Source organism: Bos grunniens, chromosome 2 (assembly GCF_055505025.1).
Source record: "Bos grunniens cultivar Pamir isolate PY7600 chromosome 2, Bosgru_T2T1.0, whole genome shotgun sequence".
Taxonomy (NCBI): domain Eukaryota; kingdom Metazoa; phylum Chordata; class Mammalia; order Artiodactyla; family Bovidae; genus Bos; species Bos grunniens.
Genome location: NC_141166.1, coordinates 51,105,154 through 51,127,901, shown reverse-complemented (window position 1 = coordinate 51,127,901; position 22,748 = coordinate 51,105,154). Strand labels below are relative to the sequence as shown.

General features: G+C 40.6%; 1 protein-coding gene across 18 annotated transcripts in view; it reads right to left on the bottom strand.

Moving 5' to 3' along the window:
* The window catches only part of ANKRD44 (ankyrin repeat domain 44), a 311,506-nt gene that overhangs the window by 125,559 nt on the left and 163,199 nt on the right, over positions 1–22,748 (bottom strand). For 16 of the 18 annotated variants that reach the window (XM_086347858.1, XM_086347867.1, XM_086347758.1 and 13 more), the window contains 2 exons: positions 19,563–19,641; positions 11,080–11,150 (listed from right to left, as the gene is read on the bottom strand). In XM_086347858.1, the coding sequence (XP_086203984.1) occupies positions 11,080–11,150; positions 19,563–19,641 (150 nt within the window). The remainder of the gene's footprint in view (positions 1–11,079; positions 11,151–19,562; positions 19,642–22,748) is intronic. The other 2 variants (XM_086347847.1, XM_086347897.1) reach the window with 1 other exon arrangement.

The following is a 22,748-nucleotide window of genomic DNA, read 5'->3' as shown; positions in this document are numbered from 1 at the left end:
GAAGGGACTCTATCAAGGAATGCTTAGTTATACAAAGGAGGGGTTCTTGGTTGATTTCCAAGGATTAACCCTTTTTTATTGGGAAAGACCATGATGGACTCATTGGGAAAGACCCTGATGCTGGAAAAGATTGAGAGCAAGAGGAACAGAGGGCAGCAGTGGATGAGATAGTTAGACGGCATCACTGATTGAATGGACATGAGTTTGAGCAAACTCAAGGAGATAGTGAAGGACAGGGAAGCCTGGTGTGCTGTAATTCATGGGGTCGCAAAGAGTTGGACATGACTTAGCTACTGAACAACCCATTTCTGAAATGAAAACGCAAGTAGTAAAAAATGGCTATGGAATCTAATGCACAGAGATACAGGATACAGAATTAGAAAAGGTCTCAAGGGTCATCTGGACTGACCCTCATTTGACAGGCAGCTTCATTTTATAGTCACGATGGCTAAAGATGGTTTGCCAGCCTGGCTGTCTTAAGGGACCCTGCATTTTCTCCAGGCCCAGAGCTTACTCAGTGGACAGTACCAGGCAAGTATCCTGACATAAATACTCTTAAATGTTAATTCTCCCTTACTTATTTACATTTTAAATTCTGAAGTTTTAGCCTGCAAAAATGGATGCATGCATTTAATATAAATGTAAAGTAATATTTTCACAAAAATGAAGCTTTGATTTAAAAAGACTATAATTCCTTTTTTTAAAGTTGCATTTTTATTTCAAAAATTTTAACTTGAAAGCATTTTACCTTGAAGAGGAAGTAATTCTATGGTTATTGAGGGAATCAATGATTTTTGTAATCAAAAGAAGTCTTTTTCCTGTATTACCCACTGGCTAAAAATTACAGCTAGGAGTTTGTTCTGACAGAAATTTACTAGGTGAAAAAGAAGCTATGTGGGGAATGGGAAGCTGAACACTTTCTGAACCAAGAAAGGATACTTAAACAGTACTTCTCAAACTAGTTGCGGTAAAGGACAAGTTTTTTTTAATTATTTCAAATTCCTCATGCATAATTAGAATAACAAAATGAAAAAAAGATGAAGATACAAATTATAAACTCAGTTATTTTCTTATTAAGTTTCGCAGCCATGAAATTACTTTATCAAATTTTTCTAAAAGTTTCTGAATGCTCACTCAAGTCACCACAGGAAAGACCAAATCTCAGACTAGTCACAAGCCACACTGTGAGTGGTGCTGTTTCAAAGCCTTGGTTTCTTTTTTAATGAACAAGAATGTGTAAGGATGCTGGCATTCCTCCTGAGGGGAACACTCGGCCTTAGGACTGCAGGCCTTGTTGGATGACACTCCACGGTAGGCTCTCCTATTTGAGATACAGAAATAGCAGACAGAGGGAGGAACTGTCATGGGATATCACACATGGTGAACTGGAGATGGCATCTATAGTCACTTTATTTCTACTTTTTATGACTTTCTCCTTTTACAAAAGGTTGCTTCAACCCTGTTTAAGAAACAGAAACATGCACTTTGGCACATGGAAAAGATGAGAAGAAATAGGATACATGTGCCTTAAAAATGGTCGCCTCCAATATTTGTTTTTCTTACTTTCAAATGTGCATTGCATTAAGTGGTCATAAATTACTCATGGAAAAGTAATTCTTTATGATTATACAGAGTCCTTATAGACATAAACAATGTCAAATTTTATAAACAGTAAGCTGTTTGGACAAAGGTCTGAGTCTCATGCAATTTTCTATACTGTCCACAAAGCCTGGCAGGTTTCTGGCACCTAATGTATATTCAATAAATTTGAGTAGAATAAATATATTGGTATCAGTTCATTTCAGTTCAGTCGCTCAGTTGTGTCTGACTCTTTGCGACCCCATGAATCGCAGCACGCCAGGCCTCTCTGTCCATCACCAACTCCCGGAGTTCACCCAAACTCATGTCCATCGAGTTGGTGATGCAATCCAGCCATCTCATCCTCTGTCGTCCCCTTCTCCTCCTGCCCCCAATCCCTCCCAGCATCAGAGTCTTTTCCAATGAGTCAACTCTTCGCATGAGGTGGCCAAAGTATTGGAGTTTCAGCTTTAGCATAAGTCCTTCCAAAGAACACCCAGGACTGACCTCCTTTAGAATGGACTGGTTGGATCTCCTTGCAGTCCAAGGGACTCTCAAGAGTCTTCTCCAACACCACAGTTCAAAAGCATCAATTCTTCGGCGCTCAGCTTTCTTCACAGTCCAACTCTCACATCCATACCTGACTACTGGAAAAACCATAGCCTTGACTAGATGGACCTTTGTTGGCAAAGTAATGTCTCTGGTTTTCAATATGCTATCTACGTTGGTCATAACTTTCCTTCCAAGGAGTAAGCGTCTTTTAATTTCATGGCTGCAATCACCATCTGCAGGGATTTGGGAGCCCAAAATATTAAAGTCTGACATTGTTTCCACTGTTTCCCCATCTATTTCCCATGAAGTGATGGGACCAGATGCCATGATTTTCATTTTCTGAATATTGAGCTTTAAGCCAACTTTTTGACTCTCCTCTTTGACTTTCATAAAGAGGCTTTTTAGTTCCTCTTCACTTTCTGCCATAAGGGTGGTGTCATCTGCATATCTGAGGTTATTGATATTTCTCCCGGCAATCTTGGCTCCAGCTTGTGCTTCTTCCAGCCCAGCGTTTCTCATGATGTACTCTGCATAGAAGTTAAATAAGCAGGGTGACAATATACAGCCTTGACGTACTCCTTTTCCTATTTGGAACCAGTCTGTTGTTCCATGTCCAGTTCTAACTGTTGCTTCCTGACCTGTATATAGGTTTCTCAAGAGGCAGGTCAGGTGGCCTGGTATTCCCATCTCTTTCAGAATTTTCCACATGAATGAATAACTAATTCTCTAAATAATAATATGCAAAAATTAACAAGACATTTATGTGTGTTAATGTCCCTGAGGCTGTACTCAAGTCCAGAAGAAATTTAATCTATTACTGTAAAATAATAATTGGTTGGGGCTTTTACCCTGTATCCTCTATTGACTACAGCAATTTCATATACTGTACGAATTGTATAAATTGGTGCCTAATTTGTTCAAATTATTCAGATTATTCTTCTAAAAATACCACTATTAAACCAAATGTGTGCTGTATCATTATAATTATTATTAGAGTAAAATTATTCTAAGAAACAGTAGTATAAAGGGGAGACTTGGGGATGTGAAAGAATTCAAACTACTCAAGAACCAGTGGCTCTAAACTTTGGGAAGGCCAGATACTAAAATATTCCCAGACATTAATCTCAGGTCTCAAAGTATGGAATGTAGACCACAAGCATCAGAATTTTCTCTTTGAATTAAGCCCAGATTTCTGGGCTCAATCACAGGCTTCATCAGAATCACTGGGGGTGAGGTTCTAGAACATGTACTTTGCGTTTGTGTGTCTGTGTGTGCATGTGACTTTATTCAAAAATTCTTAAATTGAAGTATAGTTGATTTATAATATTGTGTTAATTTGAGGTGTTAGTTTGAGGCAAAGTGATTCCATTTGATATATATATATATATATATATATATAAATAAGGGCTACCCTACTGGTTCAGTGGTAAAGAATCTGCTCACCAATGCAAGAGACCTGGGTCAATCCCTGGGTTAGGAAGATCTCCTGGAGGAGGAAATGGCAACCCACTCCAGTAATCCTCCCTGGGAAATCCCATGGACAGAGGAGCCTGGCAGGCTACAGTTCACTGGGCTGCAAAAGAGCTGGACACGACTTAGTGACTAAACAACAACATCTACATATGCAATTATATGCGTGAACTGAACTGTATATATATATGCACACACATAATACTGGCTACAGAGTATAGTTCCTATGCTATACAGTAGGTCCTTGTATTTATCTACATGTAGTACTGTTAGAACAGGTACTTTTAACAAGCACTGCAGATTATCTGAATGCACACTAAATCTGAATACTACTCATCTACCTTCAAATAGGTTATAAGATGGTTATTTTCTACCCATCCCAGTTACAATCTATGTTCTATATGTGATCATCTTTTTATCATCATAAAAATAATTTATGGAAAGCAACAACATTCTAGTCTCCCATATAATTTTTCCAGTTCTCCTTTTAGCATTTAGCCCAAAATGACAGTGTTTCTTAGAGGGAAGGGAAAAACATGATGTTTAAATTTTAAGCTATAAGATGTTTTTCCTATTCAGATCTGGAAAACATCTTTATACCTGTTGGACATTTGTCTGCACAGATACAAAAATAGATAGGCTTTATAAGTTGAACAAGTATCCCTAGGGATGCCCATGTGATGAGAGGGCAGCAGTGTTGCACAGTGGTTAGGAGAACAGGTTCTCTGGATACACCCTCCTCCACTCATTGGCTGTGGTGTCTTAAGCTCTGTTGCTTAACTTCTCTGAGACCACATTTCCTAAATGAGGATTAATAACAGTGTCAGACTCAGAGCGTAATTAACTCAGAGGTTAAAAAGGAATAATGTACAGAAAGTGCTTAGCACATTGCCTAGCAAGCAGTAATTGCTCAATAAATATTCATCATGACAATACTAATTTGAACACAACATTCTTAATTCTACACCCCAAAGATGGGATACAACCATTTTCAATATTTCTAACCACAAAAGAGCCTCTGGGACAGAAAAGTGACAAGTTTAGCAAATCCTTTGGTGCAGCCCCTCAGTTCATTAGAGAAGAAAACACATGTGTGAAAGGCCAGTCACATTTGGACACACACCACAGTAGGCTCTATGGTTTTCTACTGGTTGTGTGCTGGCTGTCTACCTGCTATCTGCCCTCAACACAATGTCTAAGAAGGGAGACTTCACATCCACTTGAGGCCCACACAGAACAGGCTTCAATAAACATGTGTGGAACCCCCCAGGTTTCTTTGCATTTCACTCCTTTATACACAGCTGTTCTTTTCCAAGGAAAAACAAAAAAGCACCGAGAATTAACAGGGGAAATAATGTGAAATAATTTACATCAACACTCCAGATAATTCTCCCTGGCAGCCCAAAATCTTGCTCATGTATGTTACCTAGCATTGCAAAATAAATGTCTTTAACTGTTTGTAAGAGACTCTTCTATTTCTTCACAGCTGTGGGAGCAGTCAGAGAAAGAGAAGGTGGTTGGTAGCCTCAGGGAGTCAGGAAGAAGACAATGCTGTTTGGCTCTAATTTCCTGTTTGGTGTTGTCTCCCTGGGGACACCAGGGAGTGGGTGTGGAGTGGGGTGGAGGTAGGAGGAGGGTGGGGATTAGGCCAAGAAGGGAGTACACAACACAGCCTGGTCAGCACCAAGTAAGTCTTAAAGATTTATCTCCACAAACCAATCTATTTGGAACAATTTTCAAGGGCTATGACCATGTCTTGATTTACCTTCTTTTTGCAGAGGAGCTTCTACAATCTCAAGCATGGGTGGGTGTTTAATCAATATTATGACCTAATACTCCTATTGCTATAATAGGCTCAGGAAATGAATTCAGCAAATGAACATTCTTTTCCTAGTCACAGAAATCCAAACAAGAAATTTGCCTGATGGAAAGAAGGCTCAGAAATGTTGATGTACACTGATATCTCTGACTTAAACTGATAATCTGTGTTGCATGCTATTTTAGGAACTCATTCTGATTTTGCAGGATCCAGTGGCTTAACTTGCTTTTAGTGCGATACTCCCATAAACAAACTTCAAGTTAGTTTATGTTCCATGCATGAAAGATGGTTGCCACCATCATTCTCTGCGCAGTGTACTAGCTCCACGTTAGCAGTTTTACAGAGAATCAGGTCAACACAGGTTAAATGGAAAACCCAATCTTTACTGAATCACTCAAAAAACAATGGTTTCCTGGGCAGGCGAGATGCTAAATATACAATGACAAACAACAGGCATGCCACTCGTTGCCAAGAACTTACTGGCTAGACAATCTTTTTAATAAAACAGAATAACAATTTCAATGATAGTTTTATATTGTTCTTCCACGTTAGCCAAGCTGAACTACATTTCATGGAATTCCCTCCACTGTATTGTTCCATCTAGGGTTGGCCCCTTGAGAAAGCTTCATGTTCTGGAAGGGAACCATGAAATTACAGACTGATGGCGTGTTGGGTGCCAAGTGCTATGGCAGCTTGTGCACAGGGCCAGTGACCAGTAGCATCATTGTGTTGGCACAGGATGGTACCAGGTTGATGCTTCTTCAGATCCTACCACATCTTCTTCAATTACTCCTATTCCGGGCCAGGCACATGTGAGCTCAGAGGTGAAGCACACAGCTTCTTCTGCAGGACACCCACATGGGCAATGCTGAGCAATGAGAGACAGATGGGGTTCCAGGTTGTCCCTATTTTCCCCCATTTCATATCTAGTTTTTCTTTTCAACTGCTGGCCCACAGTGACTTTAGGACCACACAGAAACCAAGAGGATAGCTTTACATAAATAAACAAACTTCCCCAGCAGCTCACACAATTGTGTACGGTCTAATTCCTATAATAAATATCTGCATTTATCATGGTGGTTCTCATTCCTTGATTGAACCCTGAGCCTTGAACCCTGAGAGGGATCAATTATCCATGCTTGAGATGCAAAGAGGTTTTAAAGACAATTTAGGGTTTATAAGTCTTTCAAAGAAGAAATGGCTTTTAATACATATTTGTGTAAGGAATATCAGTGTTTGCCAATCTAAGCAACAGACAGATATGCCCACTGAACTCATGTATCTTCTTTGGCAAGTTCTAATAGTCAAACTCCAAAAGACCAGTCCAAACCTTCTCTGGTCTTCCCACCTTGAGTATGCTTTCCCCACCTGTTATTTAGATGAGGCATAAAGTAATAGCTTTTGAACTGTGGTGTTGATGCTTTTGAACTGTGGTGTTAGAGAAGACTCTTGAGAGTTCCTTGGACTGCAAGGAGATCCAACCAGTCAATTCTAAAGGAAATCAGTCCTGAATATTCATCGGAAGGACTGATGCTGAAGCTGAAACTCCAATACATTGGCTACCTGATGTGAAGAACCGACTCATTGGAAAATATCCTGATGCTGGGAAAGATTGAAGATGGGAAGAGAAGGGGATGACAGGATGAGATGGTTGGATGGCATCACTGACGCAATGGACATGAGTTTGAGTAGGCTCCAGAAGTTGGGTGATGGACAGGGAAGCCTGGTGTGCTGCAGTCCATGGGGACACAGAGAGTCGGACATGACTGAGTGACTGAACTGAACTGAACTGAAAGTAATGGATATAGGATCTAATTTTAAAAAGGAGGAATGGGCTGTAGCCAAGATGGCAGAATGGGAAGTGCCTGAATTCACCTCTTCCCACAGGCACACCAAAACTGCAACTACTTACAGAGCAAGCATCCACGAGAATGATCTGAAGACTTGTAGAAAGGATTTCCCCAACAAAAGATATAAAGAATGGACTACAACAAGAAAGACAGGAGGGGCCAAGACGTAGTATATGCAGGACCCGTACACCTGGGTAAGAAACCCATAAATGGGAAGAATATCATGATCACAGAGGTCCTCCCCAAGGAGCGAGAGGTCCAAGCCCCATACTGTGCTCTGCAGCCTGGGATCCTGCGGCAGGAAGATGAGTCCCCAGAACTTCTGCTTTGAAAGCCAGTGGGGCTTATGTTCAGGAGAACCAGAGAACTTAGGAAACAGACTACTCTTAAAGAGCATGTGCAGAGGTTGTAGCTTGAAAAAAGCCTGGGTCAGACCTACTTGCTATTCTTGGAGAGCCTCTTGAGAGGCAGAAGGCACCTGGGACTTCACCTGAGAATGAGGACACTGGTGGTATGTCCTTGGGGGAGCTCATTCTACCGTGATGTCAGCACTGGCAAGTGCCAGTTTAGAGTCCTTCCAATAGCCTATTAGTGCTGGGGGCTTACCTGCCCACTAGCACCAGCTCCACAGCCCACAGGCTGCACAGCCAACCGCTTGGGGAGCTTACCACATCCTCCAGTGGGCCCCCAACATGAGGTAGAACCTCACAGCTAAACAAGCTTGGAGCCAGCCTTGCCTCCCAGAAAGCTCACAATAATTGACCTGGCTCCATCAGAGGAGGCACCCACAGCCCAGATGGGGGTACCCCTAGAGCACATAGCTCTGGTGACCAGAAGGGAAAGTGGTGTTGGATCTCATAGGACGTCTCCTACATAAAACCACTTCTCTAAGATCAGAAAATGTAATTGACCTACCTAGTACAGGAAAATAAACACAGAGAATTAGGCAAAATGAGGAGATAGAGAAATATGCTCCAAATGAAGAAACAAGACAAAACCTCAGAAAAAGAACAAAAGTAGAGACAGCAACCTAACTGATAAAGGGTTCAAGCTAATGATCAAAAATGATCATTTTTTGATCATCAAAAAAGATGCTCAGTGAACTTCAAAGAAGAATGGATGAAAACTGGGAGAATTTTAAAAGAGTTAGAAAATATAAAGAAAAACCAAACAAAGCTGAAGAATATACTAACTGAAATGAAAGATACACTAGAAGGAATCAATAGTAGATTAGATGATACAGAGGAATAATCAGTGATCTGGAAGAGTAGTGGAAATCACCCAAGCTAAACATAAAAAAGAAAAAAAGGATTAAAAGAAATAAGAATACTTTAAGAAACCTCCAGACCACATCAAGCATACTGACATTGCAATATAAGAGTCCCAGAAGGAGAAAAGAAAGAGAAAGGGGCAGAGAACTTACTTGAAGAAATAATAGCTAAAAACTTCCCTAACCTAGGGAAGGAAATAGACATCCAGATCCAAAAAGACATCCCGAGTTTCAAACAAGAGGAACCCAAAGAGGTTCACATCAAGTCATACTATAACTAAAATGACAAAAAAATTTATTTCTAAATCACTTTGCTGTAGAGCAGAAACTAGCACAACACTGTAAAACAACTATACTTCAATAAAATAAATTTTTAAAAATATATTAAAAATCTAAAAATTAATAGTAAGAGAAAAGCAACCAGCTATGTATAGTAAGCTGACGTTCAGCAGAGACTTTGCAAGCCAGAAGGGAGTGGCACTATATATTCAAAGCAATGAAAGGAAAAAAACCTACAACTGAGAATACTCTTCCTGGCAAGGTTATCATTCAGATTTGAAGGAAAGATAAACAATTTTACAAACAAGTAAAAGCTAAAAGAATTCAGTACCACTAACCCAACCTTACAAGAAATCTTAAAGGGACTTCTCCTAGTGAAAAAGAAAAGGCCAAAAGTAGAAATATAAAAATTATGAAAGGAAAAATCTCATGTGTAAAGGCAAACATATATGAAAGGTAGATCGCTTATAAAGCTAGTAGAAAGGTCAAAACACAAAAGTAGGAAAATCATCTATATCCACAGTAAGTAGTTAAGAGAGACACAAAAAAATGTAAAACATGATGTTAGAAATATTAAACATAACAGGGGAAAATAAAAACGTAGGGGTGTTAGAATGTGTTTGAACTTAAGAGATCACTAATATATGTGTGTGTATATATATACACATGCATATAACTTAGATCATCAATATATATGTGTGAATATATATATATATACATACATATATAGATGCTCAGTTGTTTCAGTTGTATCTGACTCTTTGCAACTCCATGGACTGTAGCCTGCCAGACTCCTTTGTCCATGGGATGCTCCAGGCAAGAATACTGAAGAGTGTTGCAATGCCCTTCTCCAGGGGATGTTCCAGACCTAGGACTGAACCCACGTCTTCTACGTCTCCTGCACTGGGAGGCAGTTCCTTACCAGCAGCACCACTTGGGAAGACCCATACATATATAAAACTTGAGATCATCAATATAAATGTGTGTGTGTGTGTGTATAGTAACCACAAACCAAGAACCTATAATGTTCCATGTGCTCAGTCACTCAGCTGTGCCTTACTCTTTGTGACCCTATGGACTGTAGCCCAGTAGGCTCCTATGTTCACAGGATTGTTCAGGCAAGAATACTGGAGTGGGTTGCCATTTCCTCCTCCAGGGGCTCTCCCGACCCAGGGATCAAACTTGCATCTCCTGTGTCTCCTGCATTGGAAGGCGGATTCTTTACCACTGAGCGAGTTGGGAAGCCCCAAAACCTATAATAGATACATATAAAAAAACAGAAAAAAATCTAAACACTCAATATAGGCATCAAATCACAATGGAAAAGAATAAAAGAAGAAAAAAAAACTACAAAACAACCAAAGGAATTAATGGAATGGCAGTAAGAACACACCTATCAATAATTACTTTAAATGTAAACAGACAAAATGTCTCTAATTAAGACATATTTGCCATCCTCACCCAAATTTCCAGCATTCAAAATATAATTATTTCCCGAGCACCTACAATGTACCAGGCTTGGGATACATCAAGAAACAAAACACAGATCCCTACTGTCATGGTGCTTACATTTCGGTGACATATTTACCAAACTCGGCACTTTCAAACAGAACTGATTAACGATGTCACCATTAACCCAGGGGGTTCTTTGCCATCTCACTCTCACTTGTTCCAAACTCTGTCAGGTTTACACTTATCTCTGCTTGTCAACACTCCCCACTGCTCAGAGGATACCCGGGATTCTGCTACTTGACCCAGCCTCTACTATCAGACTTACCTTCTACTAACCCCATGTTCCAGCTACATCCAACTGAATCCACCATTGTTCACAGCCATGACCCTTGTTCTTCAGCATGTTTGCTCTCCTGCCTCAGCCCTCTCTCCTTTTCTTGGCCTTGTAAACCTCTACACATCCTCTAAGGACTAGCTTAACTGATGTCTCGTCTTGGAAGACTTCGTCTATTCAAGAAGACAGTTATTTGCTTCTTCCTCCAATTCAGTTATGACACTGTACTGATCTACTCACCTGTTTGCATCCCATCCAGACTGAGAACTCACTCAAGTCAAGGATGATGCCATCTTGGACCACCCCAGGCAGCCCCTAACATCATGCTGGGCACGCAGGAGGTACTTAAATAAACAGCTGTTCGCCCTCTCGCATTACAGCCTTTTGCTCACCAGTGAGAATCCCTAATTCAGCAGAAAGCATTTCTCTCTTTCTAGAAACTGGAGGTGCTAGATTAAATAAGATAATCACTCACTTCACTTCTGGAGGCAACAGCCCGGTGCAACGGGGTCAGCCACATGTTGTCCTTGGCATTCACACGAGCTCCTGGAACCAAACAGCACAGGTTAGAAGCATAATACAGTCAGGGCAAGTTCTGCTGATGCGAAGTCAGATGCTGTATCTTGTGCTCTTGTTTGCCTGGTACAAACAACACATTTTGTTTGTTTGTTTTTTCTTTGTATCAATCATGTGCTTTCTGGCCAGACAGGAGGCGATACTGAGTCCAGTAGAAGAAGCAAGATCATGAGTTTAGAATGTCACAAGAATTAGGTTAAGACTAGAAGAGAAATAGGAGAAGGCAATGGCAACCCACTCCAGTACTCTTGTCTGGAGAATCCCATGGACGGAGGAGCCTGGTAGGCTGCAGTCCATGGGGTCGTGAAGAGTCAGACACGACTGAGCGACTTCACTTTCACTTTTATGCATTGGAGAAGGAAATGGCAACCCACTCCAGTGTTCTTGCCTGGAGAATCCCAGGGCAGGGGAGCCTGGTGGGCTGCCTCTATGGGGTCGCACAGAATCGGACACAACTGAAGTGACTTAGCAGCAGCAGAAGAGAAATAACAGTGTCTCACTGGGTAGGCGATACAGTTTTAAGAAAACTGAGATTCTCCAGAACTTTAGAAATATAGGTTCTGAAGAATGGAGAACTTCTCAAGGGTGTGGATATATGTATGTGTGCTCCTGAATATAATATATATTCCTGAATATAAACTATATAATCACATGCATTATTTTATTTTTAGTCATTAAGCATATTTATTTCACAGGGCAGACAACATCCTTCTTGACAAATTATTAGGGATGAGCAGTCTTTTAACAAAGGTATATTATATTAGAGGCCAGTGAGATGTCAAACAAGTTTGTAAAGTTGAGTCCTGATGAGACTTGATCTGGGCTAAAGGGATTAGCAGAAATCCATTTTATCCAAGACCCTAATTATTCCTCTGGAACTAGCCACATATTTCGGTAGAAAGAAGCCAGCTTCCATGGGAGCTTTTGAACAGACACCACATGAAGCCTCTGTGGGCTGTCACAACTCCCTTACACTATGGGGTGGGCAGATAGGGTAACACAGCCCTGTCTCCTCAGCCGAACTAGTCTGAACCAGAGCTGTGAAAACTACCTATTACCACGAACAGCAAAAGACCTATTTTGCTTCACGTTTTTGATCATACGAGTAATACATTAACGTATTCTTCTTTTAAAAGATAGATTGTTACAGATTTAGGTAAAGTCCCTTTGAGAATCACCCCCAATGCTGGACTCTCTTCACTCCCTGAAGAAAACTACTACTCTGAGTTAGTATATGAGATCCTGATTTATGTCTTATATACAAATATGTGTCCCAATAGTTCACTGTAAACAATGCTGCTATGAACATCCATAAAATGACTCTATGCAAATGTGTAAGTATTTTTCTAGGATACATAATTAGAAATGGACCTTCTGTGTCATTGACCATGTACTTTTGGTTTTGAAGTTTCAACCCTTCAAAGTGTGCCAATTTATACACTCACAGTGTATGACTGCTTTATTTCCTCACATTTTCATCAATACTTGATATTATCAGTTATTTATTATTATTATTCAAGGAATATGCATAACAATCTCTTTGAGTTCTTCTCCAGAACTGGGGCCACCACTCAAGTGGAGGATGGTAACCTCAGGCTGAGCAGAAGATTCCTGGAGCACTGCCCAGTTGCCTCACCACCAACCAATCAGAAGAAAGTCACACAGTCTGCAGCCCTCACTCCAAATGTTGCCTTCCTCTCCTGTGGACCAGTGATGACCTATTAGGCCTCCTGTTTGGCCCCTGTCTGTTTCATCACTGACTGGGTCCAACAGTTTTGGGCTAAACTGCTGTTAGTACAGTTGGAGAAGCAAATGGCAACCCACTCCAGTGTTCTTGCCTGGAGGATCCCAGGGACAGGGGAGCCTGGTGGGCTGCCGTCTATGGGGTCGCACAGAGTCGGACACGACTGAAGTGACTTAGCAGCTGTTAGAACAAGGGCCTCCCAGGTGGCAGTAGTGGGAAAGAACCCATCTGCCAAAACAGGCGACACAGGAGATGTGGGTTCAGTCCCTGGGTCAGGAAGATCCCCTGGAGGAGGAAATGGCAACCACTCCTATATTCTTGCTTGGAGAATCCCATGGAGAGAGGAGCCTGGTGGGCTACAGTCCAAAGGGTCGCAAAGAATTGGATACAGCTGAAGTGACTATGCATATCAGATACTTAAAATATTGCAAATCTGACTGGAAGAAAATGGTCTTACATTTCTGTGTTGCCTATTTAACAATGAGATTGGGCATCTTCTAATATGTTTGTTCATTAGCCACTTGTAATTCATTCCCTGAGAACCATTTATTTATATTCTTTGCGTATTCCCCCTATTTTTCTTATAATTTATATGTATACATTTATATTGTAGTTACTATTATTACTGTTTATGTTTTCTAAAATTCTAAAAAAAAAAAGTTTTATGCAGATCCAAATGTGGCTTTTAATATCAAAACTCTTTTAAGGAGAAAAATGCCGCTGAGCTTGCTGGGTAACATAAAGCAACATACACCCCCATGTGTAACAAATACCAGCACTGTGTTCATGCAGCTTTGGACTCACTTGAGAAATTGAAAGCTAATTAGAAATCTAGGGAGTAGATTCAGTCACTGTGTAAGCCTTCCATTCCTCCACTAATCCTCCTCCACAAGGTTGAAGAGGCAGCTGCCAGGGAAACCACCTCTCCCAGAACAACAAAATTATTATGACAAAAGCAGAGTTATCTGAATGGGGACGCATATTTCATCAGTGTCATCTCGTGAGACTGGCTTCCTCATCCTCTTCCTCTATCGGACAGTCTTGTTTACATGTCAGAGGGAGATGTCAGATGGTTTGAGTTGAATATTTATAACTGATTTTTCTAAAGGAAGCTTCATGTTATTTACCTGCCTGTCAGGCACCATTGTGCACTGAAGGACACAGAGTCAGCATGTCTAATGATTTAAAGGCAAATGCTTTTTCCCCCAAGCACGTTTTTAATTTTTTTTTTTTTAAAGCACCAGGTTATACTGATTCTACAGAAACCAAGACCTAATTAAAAGTTATCAGGCATGAACTCTAAAATATCTTTTTTTTTTTTTTAAATCTTATCCCTACTACTGCTTGATTTTATTTTCATAGATAACAGGAGTAAAGAGAACTCTGAGCATATTTTCAGAGGCAATATTTCTGTTCTTCTCACCGTGTCATTTAGAAACAAGTAGGACAAAGAAAAAAGATAGATCAAATGACTAAAAATCTTACAGGCCAGCGAGAACAGGCCAGCCAATGTTTGGCTTTTAATTATAGAAATAAATATGAAAGAAAGATCACATGAAATATGATTATAATACAGTGAGATCAGCTTGCTATTGATTTTTTAAAAACAAACACTGTCCTGCAAAGCAATGACCTAAGAAGAGTATATGATAATTCCAAATATGTGGCAATTGCTCAAAACATTTTAAAAATTCCCCTTGGAGTTGCCTTTGGGGCCAGTTTATATGCCTATCAGCAAATGGCCCATTACTTTATAATCACACTGCATTGGAGACCAAAATCAGCATTGCGTCATTTAATTACCCCTCTTTTTCTAGACCCCCCCAAAAATCAAATCCAACCTCAAAGGACGAATATTTGTTATGCATGAAAGAATCAAAAAAATGACCTGCCACCAGCTCTGGAGGCAATTTGCATTGGGAGTGGTAATCACATTTTGAAAAATCACAGGAAATAATTTCATAGCAATACCACTTGTTTGGTGGCCTACATTCTAATTTATTTATTTTTTTAATTAATAGTTACAACTCACAAACACTCACATGTTACAGGGTGTGTACTGCCAGTTTTCTTCCTTCAGCTCAGAACTCTCTCTCTAACCCTGTGTGTTTCCAGAATTTCTCTACAAGGTCTTGTTACTATGGCTGTTTCTCTGTGTGCTCTGCTCCCTATATCTCAACACTAGTCTCTTAACTCTTAGCTACTGATTGGTTCACACTGATCTCATTCATATATCTCCAGGAAAATGATTTAGCAAGCTCTTGACCTTCTCTCTGCCTTAATCCTGACTCAGTCAGTTCCAAAACAGAAGCTACAAGCAGGTGGTGAAAATAAAGCCAGAAGCAGTTATAAGAAGAGGAAATCTGCAAGGCCTGAATTCCTTGCTGTCTACTCAGAGACACTCAGGGTTCCATCTGCCTAGCTAACAAAAGATAATGTCAGTAGGAATTTAGTGGGCTTGAGTTACACTATGCTCTGTAAGTTAATACAACAATGGAGAACACAGCTGTAATGGGAGATTCTGTCAAAGTCAAATGATTTGTCCAACATGGGAATAATTAGCACCTCATTCATTATTAAACTGGAAAACAATTTGGTTGGATTCCCTAAAGGGTCAACTGCCAGATGTAAGTCTAGAGATGAAATCACTGCTCTTGCAATGATATTTGTTTAGGAATATACTACACAAAATGAATAAAGACCTTTCAGGGAAATTAAAACCATGAGAATTCCAAGAGTTTGCTAAGCTTCCACAGTTGAGTAAAATTCCTAAAGAACCTTCACAACTCTCTTCCGTATCCTAAGTCTTCCTAATTTGATGGGGGAAGGAGGAAAAATTCCATAGCATGTGCCACCTAAAATTATACTAGAGGCATTAATAGCTCAGTGATTCTTCCAAGATGACTGGGCTAAGGAAACAGGTGTACAGATCAAGAGATACAGAACAGTTTCTCCTGGCTCTGAATGAGCCCTGTTTAAAAGAGGCTGGGGTGCTCCATGCCCACATAAAGGAAAGGTGAAACCAAGTCTCTTGATTATCAGACCCTAGATGCCTGGGAAAAAATAGATGGGTCACCTCCATGCTGAAGAATTAAAACATTTCCCTTCAAATGTAGAAAAACAAACAAACCAACACGCAAAAAAAGCATAGCTGGTGATATAAGACAAAGTTCTAAATTTGCACAGTCATGAACCAAACATTCCTCTGAGAACCCTGAGCTGTGTTTTAAAACAACACTTAGAAGGTAGGTAGAGCTTGCTGGGATCATTAGGTCTCATACCACAAAAGTCTTTTATTTTGCACCTCCACCAATTCTGCCTATAATTTTCCATGGGCCAAATTTCTACTGCTGGGGCAACCAGCCAGGTGTGCACTGGCTCTTAACCACAGACTGCCAGTGCCAAGTACTACATATTTGTTTGGAACACAGCCTTGAAACATCTTTAGAATTATCAGAAGGAAGGCCTGTTCTCAAGAGCACAAAAAATACTCCACAAATTCTAACCTAATCTCCATGAGACTGTCAGAAGCATGTAGCACAAGCATTGCAAGGCATAGAATACTTGTTTCCTGAGAAAAGCTACCTCAAGAACACAACCACAACAAAAATAAGGGCAATGCTAATATTCCTTGTGCATCACAGCACCATTCTTTTTCAGTGTTCTTCTCCAATACTGCTCCAATACTGTATCAGTTCCAATCTTTGCATAGCTGATTTTGGAATTCTACAATTTCCCTTTACTACTGCAAACAAAGTCAAAACCTTATTATTGGTCTTTTGCATAGTCTCTGGGAAGCGGCATTTCCTCCAGATTTGAATCTCCCCAAACCAAGATGCAGGTCAGGAAGCAACAGTTAGAACTGGACATGGAACAACAAACTGGTTCCAAATAGGAAAAGGAGTATATCAAGGCTGTATATTGTCACCTTGCTTATTTAACTTATATGCAGAGTACATCATGAGAAACGCTGGGCTAGAAGAAGCCCAAGCTGGAATCAAGATTGCCGGGAGAAATATCAATAACCTCAGATTTGCAGATGACACCACCCTTATGGCAGAAAGTGAAGAGGAACTAAAAAGCCTCTTAATGAAAGTGAAAGAGGAGAGTGAAAAAGTTGGCTTAAAGCTCAACATGCAGAAAACAAAGATCATGGCATCCAGTCCCATCACTTCATGGGAAATAGATGGGGAAACAGTGTCAGACTTTATTTTGGGGGAATCCCAAATCCCTGCAGATGGTGATTGCAGCCATGAAATTAAAAGACGCTTACTCCTTGGAAGGAAAGTTAGGACCAACCTAGATAGTATATTCAAAAGCAGAGACATTACTTTGCCAACAAAGGTCCATCGAGTCAAGGCTATGGTTTTTCCAGTGGTCATGTATGAATGTGAAAGTTGGACTGTGAAGAAAGCTGAGCACCGAAGAATTGATGCTTTTGAACTGTGGTGTTGGAGAAGACTCTTGAGAGTCCCTTGGACTGCAAGGAGATCCAACCAGTCCATTCAAAAGGAGATCAGTCCTGGGTGTTCTTTGGAAGGACTGATGCTAAAGCTGAGACTCCAATACTTTGGCCACCTCATGCGAAGAGTTGACTCATTGGAAAAGACTCTGATGCTGGGAGGGATTGGGGGCAGGAGGAGAAGGGGACGACAGAGGATGAGATGGCTGGAAGGCATCACTGACTTAATGGACATGAGTTTGGGTGAACTCTGGGAGTTTGTGATGGACAGGGAAGCCTGGTGTGCTGTGATTCATGGGGTCGCAAAGAGTCGGACATGACTGAGCGACTGAACTGAACTGAAACCAAAAGAATGAAGAAGAAAGCCAGCTAGCCTGCATGCAATCCACACTGAGACTCATGCACATGCTTAGATCCATTCCAGGGATTTGTCCCGCAAATACTCAAAGGAGAAAGCACATGCTGGTTTTGGGTGAGATGTACCAAGTAAAGGTGCTTCAGTTCAGTTCAGTTCAGCTGCTCAGTCGTGTCCGACTCTTTGCGACCCCATGAATCGCAGCACGCCAGGCCTCCCTGTCCATCACCAACTCCCGGAGTTCACTCAGACTCACGTCCATCGAGTCAGTGATGCCATCCAGCCATCTCATCCTCTGTCGTCCCCTTTTCCTCCTGCCCCCAATCCCTCCCAGCATCAGAGTCTTTTCCAATGAGTCAACTCTTCACATGAGGTGGCCAAAGTACTGGAGTTTCAGCTTCAGCATCATTCCCTCCAAAGAAATCCCAGGGCTGATCTCCTTCAGAATGGACTGGTTGGATCTCCTTGCAGTCCAAGGGACTCTCAAGAGTCTTCTCCAACACCACAGTTCAAAAGCATCAATTCTTTGGTGCTCAGCTTTCTTCACAGTCCAACTCTCACATCCATACATGACCACTGGAAAAACCACAGCCTTGACTAGATGGACCTTTGTTGGCAAAGTAATGTCTCTGCTTTTCAATATGCTATCTAGTAAAAGTGCTTATGCATTGTTTAGTCATGCAATTGTGTCCAACTCATTGAAATCCTATGGACTGTAGCCTGCCAGGCTCTTCTGTCCATGGGAATTTTCCAGGCGAGAATACTGGAGTGTGTTGCCATTTCCTCCTCCAGGGGATCTTCCTGAAACAGGGATCGAACCCATGCCTTCTGCATCTCCTGTATTGACAGGCAGATTCTTTACCACTGAGCCACCTGGGATTCCCCCCAAGTATATAGGTTTCTAAAAATGAAAACATTGGTATTTTAAAATCTGATGAAATATTTAAAATACATAGAAAAATAAAGAGGCAGTATCATAAAGACCAGTATGCATACAACATGTGCTGGCCATATATTTACTCCCAATTTTTAAAAAATGAAATATTTTACAAAATTGCTATCTCTTTTATACCTTCCCCTGAAAACATCTCTCACTCTATTTGCCTCCTCAGAGGTAACTACTATCCAGAAACTGATGTTTCATTTTTTCCCATATTTTTATGCTTTGATTACATTATAGTCATGTATCTAACCTAACCTCCATGAGGTTAAGTTAAACAAAATAGTACTGTTTTGCAATGCAATTTCATTTCAGTTCAGTTCAGTCGCTCAGTCATGTCCGACTCTTTGCGACCCCATAAACTGCAGCACACCAGGCCTCCCTGTCCAATGAATTTAAAAATATGTAAATACACACACATATCTATGTGTATTCATGTAGATTTAAAGGAATCCATTTTCCTTCTTTAATTTTTAATTTTTTACAATGAAAGAAACAGATATCCAAATGTACAGAATGCATCCACAATACTGGGCCTGACTACTTGTTAAGATGGTCAGGAATCAGACTTTCAAAGCAACATAAAAATGTTTTACTGGAGAAATCATTTTTTTCCTTTTTTTTTAAAATTTATTTATTTTAATTGGAGGCTAATTACTTTAAAATATTGTATTGGTGGACAATACAAGACATTCTTCTTATTGAAAAATGACTAAAAATGTCTTGTATTGTCCCTTGTCTACTGACAAAATCAATGACCAAATAAATGTCCACAAGCACAATAAAGAAACTTTGTTTGGGTTCTTTGTAGTAGTCAATCTAGTAAATTGGTTATTTAAATTTTCACATGCCATTGACTTTTAAGTACAGCTGGTATTTACCTGACAGAATCAGGAGTTCAATTATCTCTGCATCTCCCAGAAACGCAGCCACATGAAGTGGGGTTCGCTTCTCAGAATCCTGAAACGATGGCAAAGATAAACAAGTCAGTACCGGCCGGAGGTGCCTTTGGTAGATACAGTATGACATGTCACTTACTCTGAGGTTAATGCTTGTGGGAGAGAGTGAAGGCCAAACACCTATTCAGATGAGTGCTGGTTACACATTTCTCACATCTCCCCCAGTCACATAAAGGAAAGATCCCCATTTTTGTGTCTGTATGTTGTATTTGCCTCATTGCTCCTTTTATTAAAGCCCAGCTCAGGTCAAGGATGGCCCATTGTGCACTGGAATTATCTTTAAATCTTCAGCATGGGTAAAAAAATTTCAAAGCTTCTACCTATCTTACCAGCACAGTTCAAAGCTTTCAATGACTTATTTTCTAAGAAAACCTAGTGAAACTATTCACAAGGACATGAAATATAAATACAATTATTTTCCATTACTGTTGCTTAGACCACTGCCCATTCATGTAATACTTATTGAATGCCTACTGTGTGTCAGGAACCAGATTCTGGGGACAGAGGGGTGACTACGACTTCATGAAACTTACAATCAAGTGGGAAGGTTGATAATAGTCATGTAACCCAATGACACATGAGATCCTTTCAGATGGTGATAAAGACTATACCAAAATTAAAACAGGATAATGAAATCAAGTGACTGTGAAGATGGGAATAAGATTCCTTAGAATGGTTGAGAAAGGCCTTTCTGAAGGTGCTGACACTGAAGCTGAGAGCTGAGGCAGATATTACTAACTCTGTTGTACAGATAAGAAACTATGGCTCAAATAAAGTAAGAAATGTCCTCAAGACTCCACAGGTATATAGCAGAGTCAAGATTAGACCTTCACCTGTCAGATTCCAGACTAAGTCCTTTGCATGGCTGTGAGGCAGCATGATAACAGGCAGGGGAAAAAAATACTGCTTCCCTATCTGTAAATTGGAGATAATACCTCCCTAGAGGACTGATAAGAGCATTCAAGACAATGTAAGTAAGTCCTCGGTAGGTATGAGGCTTGGTGCATGCACAGCAAGTGCTCCATGGTAGCCATTATAGTCACAGCACAGATAGTTGTGGGATACTGTAACCCAGAAGGACCCTATGGGGCCTTCCCAGGACAGAACCCTCATCCGAGTCCTCTACCTGCCTCGTCTGTAGAAAAACATTTAATCAAAATGAGAAAATGCAGGAACAAAGAAAAGAGAAAATAATACAGACACGAAATAAAATCTAGGACCTTTAGTTCCTCCTCGAGGGCTATAGATAATATCCTGAGCCACATCCTTGAGTTGTTTTGCAGATACTGAAACCTCCACCAAGAGGAAGAAGTTAACTGCATGCTGACATAAGCACGCAGATCCCAGACAAGTTGGAACCAGAATGTTGAGGATGCTGACACCCAACTACCTCACCACCAACCAACCAGAAGAATGGCCATAAGCTGATCATACACCCCAAAACCCTCTCCATCACCCTGACTTTAAAAACCTTTCCCTGAAAGCCATCAAGGAGTTCAGAAGTTTTGAGCATCGGCCACCCATACTCCTTGCTTGGCCTTGCAATAAACGCTGCATGTTCCTTCACCACAATCCGGTATCAGTAGATTGTCTTCACTGCACACAGGCGAGCAGATCCAAGTTTGGTTCAGTAACAATATCTTCCCTCGAAGACTGAGAACTCTCATAGGGTACAGAATAGGTCTTACCTCTCTCCCTATAGTACCACCATACTAGGTGAACAAGTGAAGTGAAGTGAAAGTCACTCAGTCGTGTCCAACTCATTGCGACCCCATGGACTATACAGTCCATGGAATTCTCCAGGCCAGAATACTGGAGTGGGTAACCTTTCCCTTCTCCAGGCGCTCTTCCCAACCCAGGGATCGAACCCAGGTCTCCTGCATTGCAGGTGGATTCTTTACCAGCTGAGCCACAGGGAAAGCCCATACTAGGTGCTCAGCATAAACTGACCAAACTCAACTAGTCTACATGCATGGCCTCCGCTACAAACTTTCAGCAGCTATCCTATAACAAAGGTAACCAAAGCCTATGCACCGTCTGGCGGTTTCTCCAGAAACTAGGATGCATTTTAGTTTTGACATTTGTAGAGTCACTATTGATTTTAATCATCATTCCTATCATTGCTTGATTAGACAATATACCTAACAGCCCTTGAAGCCCAAGGCTGTTATTTTGTTTTCTGACAGTTCAGGTCCTCTGCTCTCAGTCTCTTTCAGACTATAGCTTTTAGGCATTTCATGACTCACTAATATCTAAAACAGATGGTAGGCCGGGAACATGACAAGAACTGATCTTCTAGCCAGCCTATTTGTTAGGAGGTCTGGTCAACAGGTTTTATGAAGAGATTAACTAACTTTTCAGTGGGTCAAAAAAGGGGGTTTGAATTAACTGGGAATTTATGTTGTCTATGTATGCTGCAGGCAATCACTACATATAAGAGGAAGTAGGGCAGTCACATTACTATTCCATATTAGATAATGATATGCCTTAGAAAAGGACTTCCCTGGTAGCTTAGTCAGTTAAGAGACCGCCTGCAATGCAGGAGACCCAGGTTCAATCCCTGGGTTGGGAACATCCCCTGGAGAGGGAAATGGCAACCCACTACAGTATTCTTGCCTGGAGAATTCCATGAATGGAGAAGCCCAGCAGGCTACAGCCCATGGAATCACAGAGTTGGACAGGACTGAGCTACTAACACTATTATAACACCATGGCTTAGAAAATTCAGTAAGATATAAAACCACGGTTAACCCTCTTATTGCCATATCATCCTTTCTGTGAAAATAAAGATTCAGTGTTTAAAAGCATATTTGCTTATTTGAGAATCAAGTATTAATTTATACAGTGAACTATACAAATAACTGAGATCAGACTTTCACAAATGTCTTCTACTTCTATTCTATTTCTTCTATTGATGTTTCTACAAGCACTTTCCTTTTTAGCTTTATATTCTCTTTGAATCCTCTATAATAACTGAAAAGTATCTATTGGGCCCTAGGATAAAAGTTATATAATTATATGTTCGTTAATAAATTGAACTGGTTCCAGAGTTTGGTTCAACAAATAAAACCTCACCTAAGTGATTTAAACAAGGACTAACCCAACCCA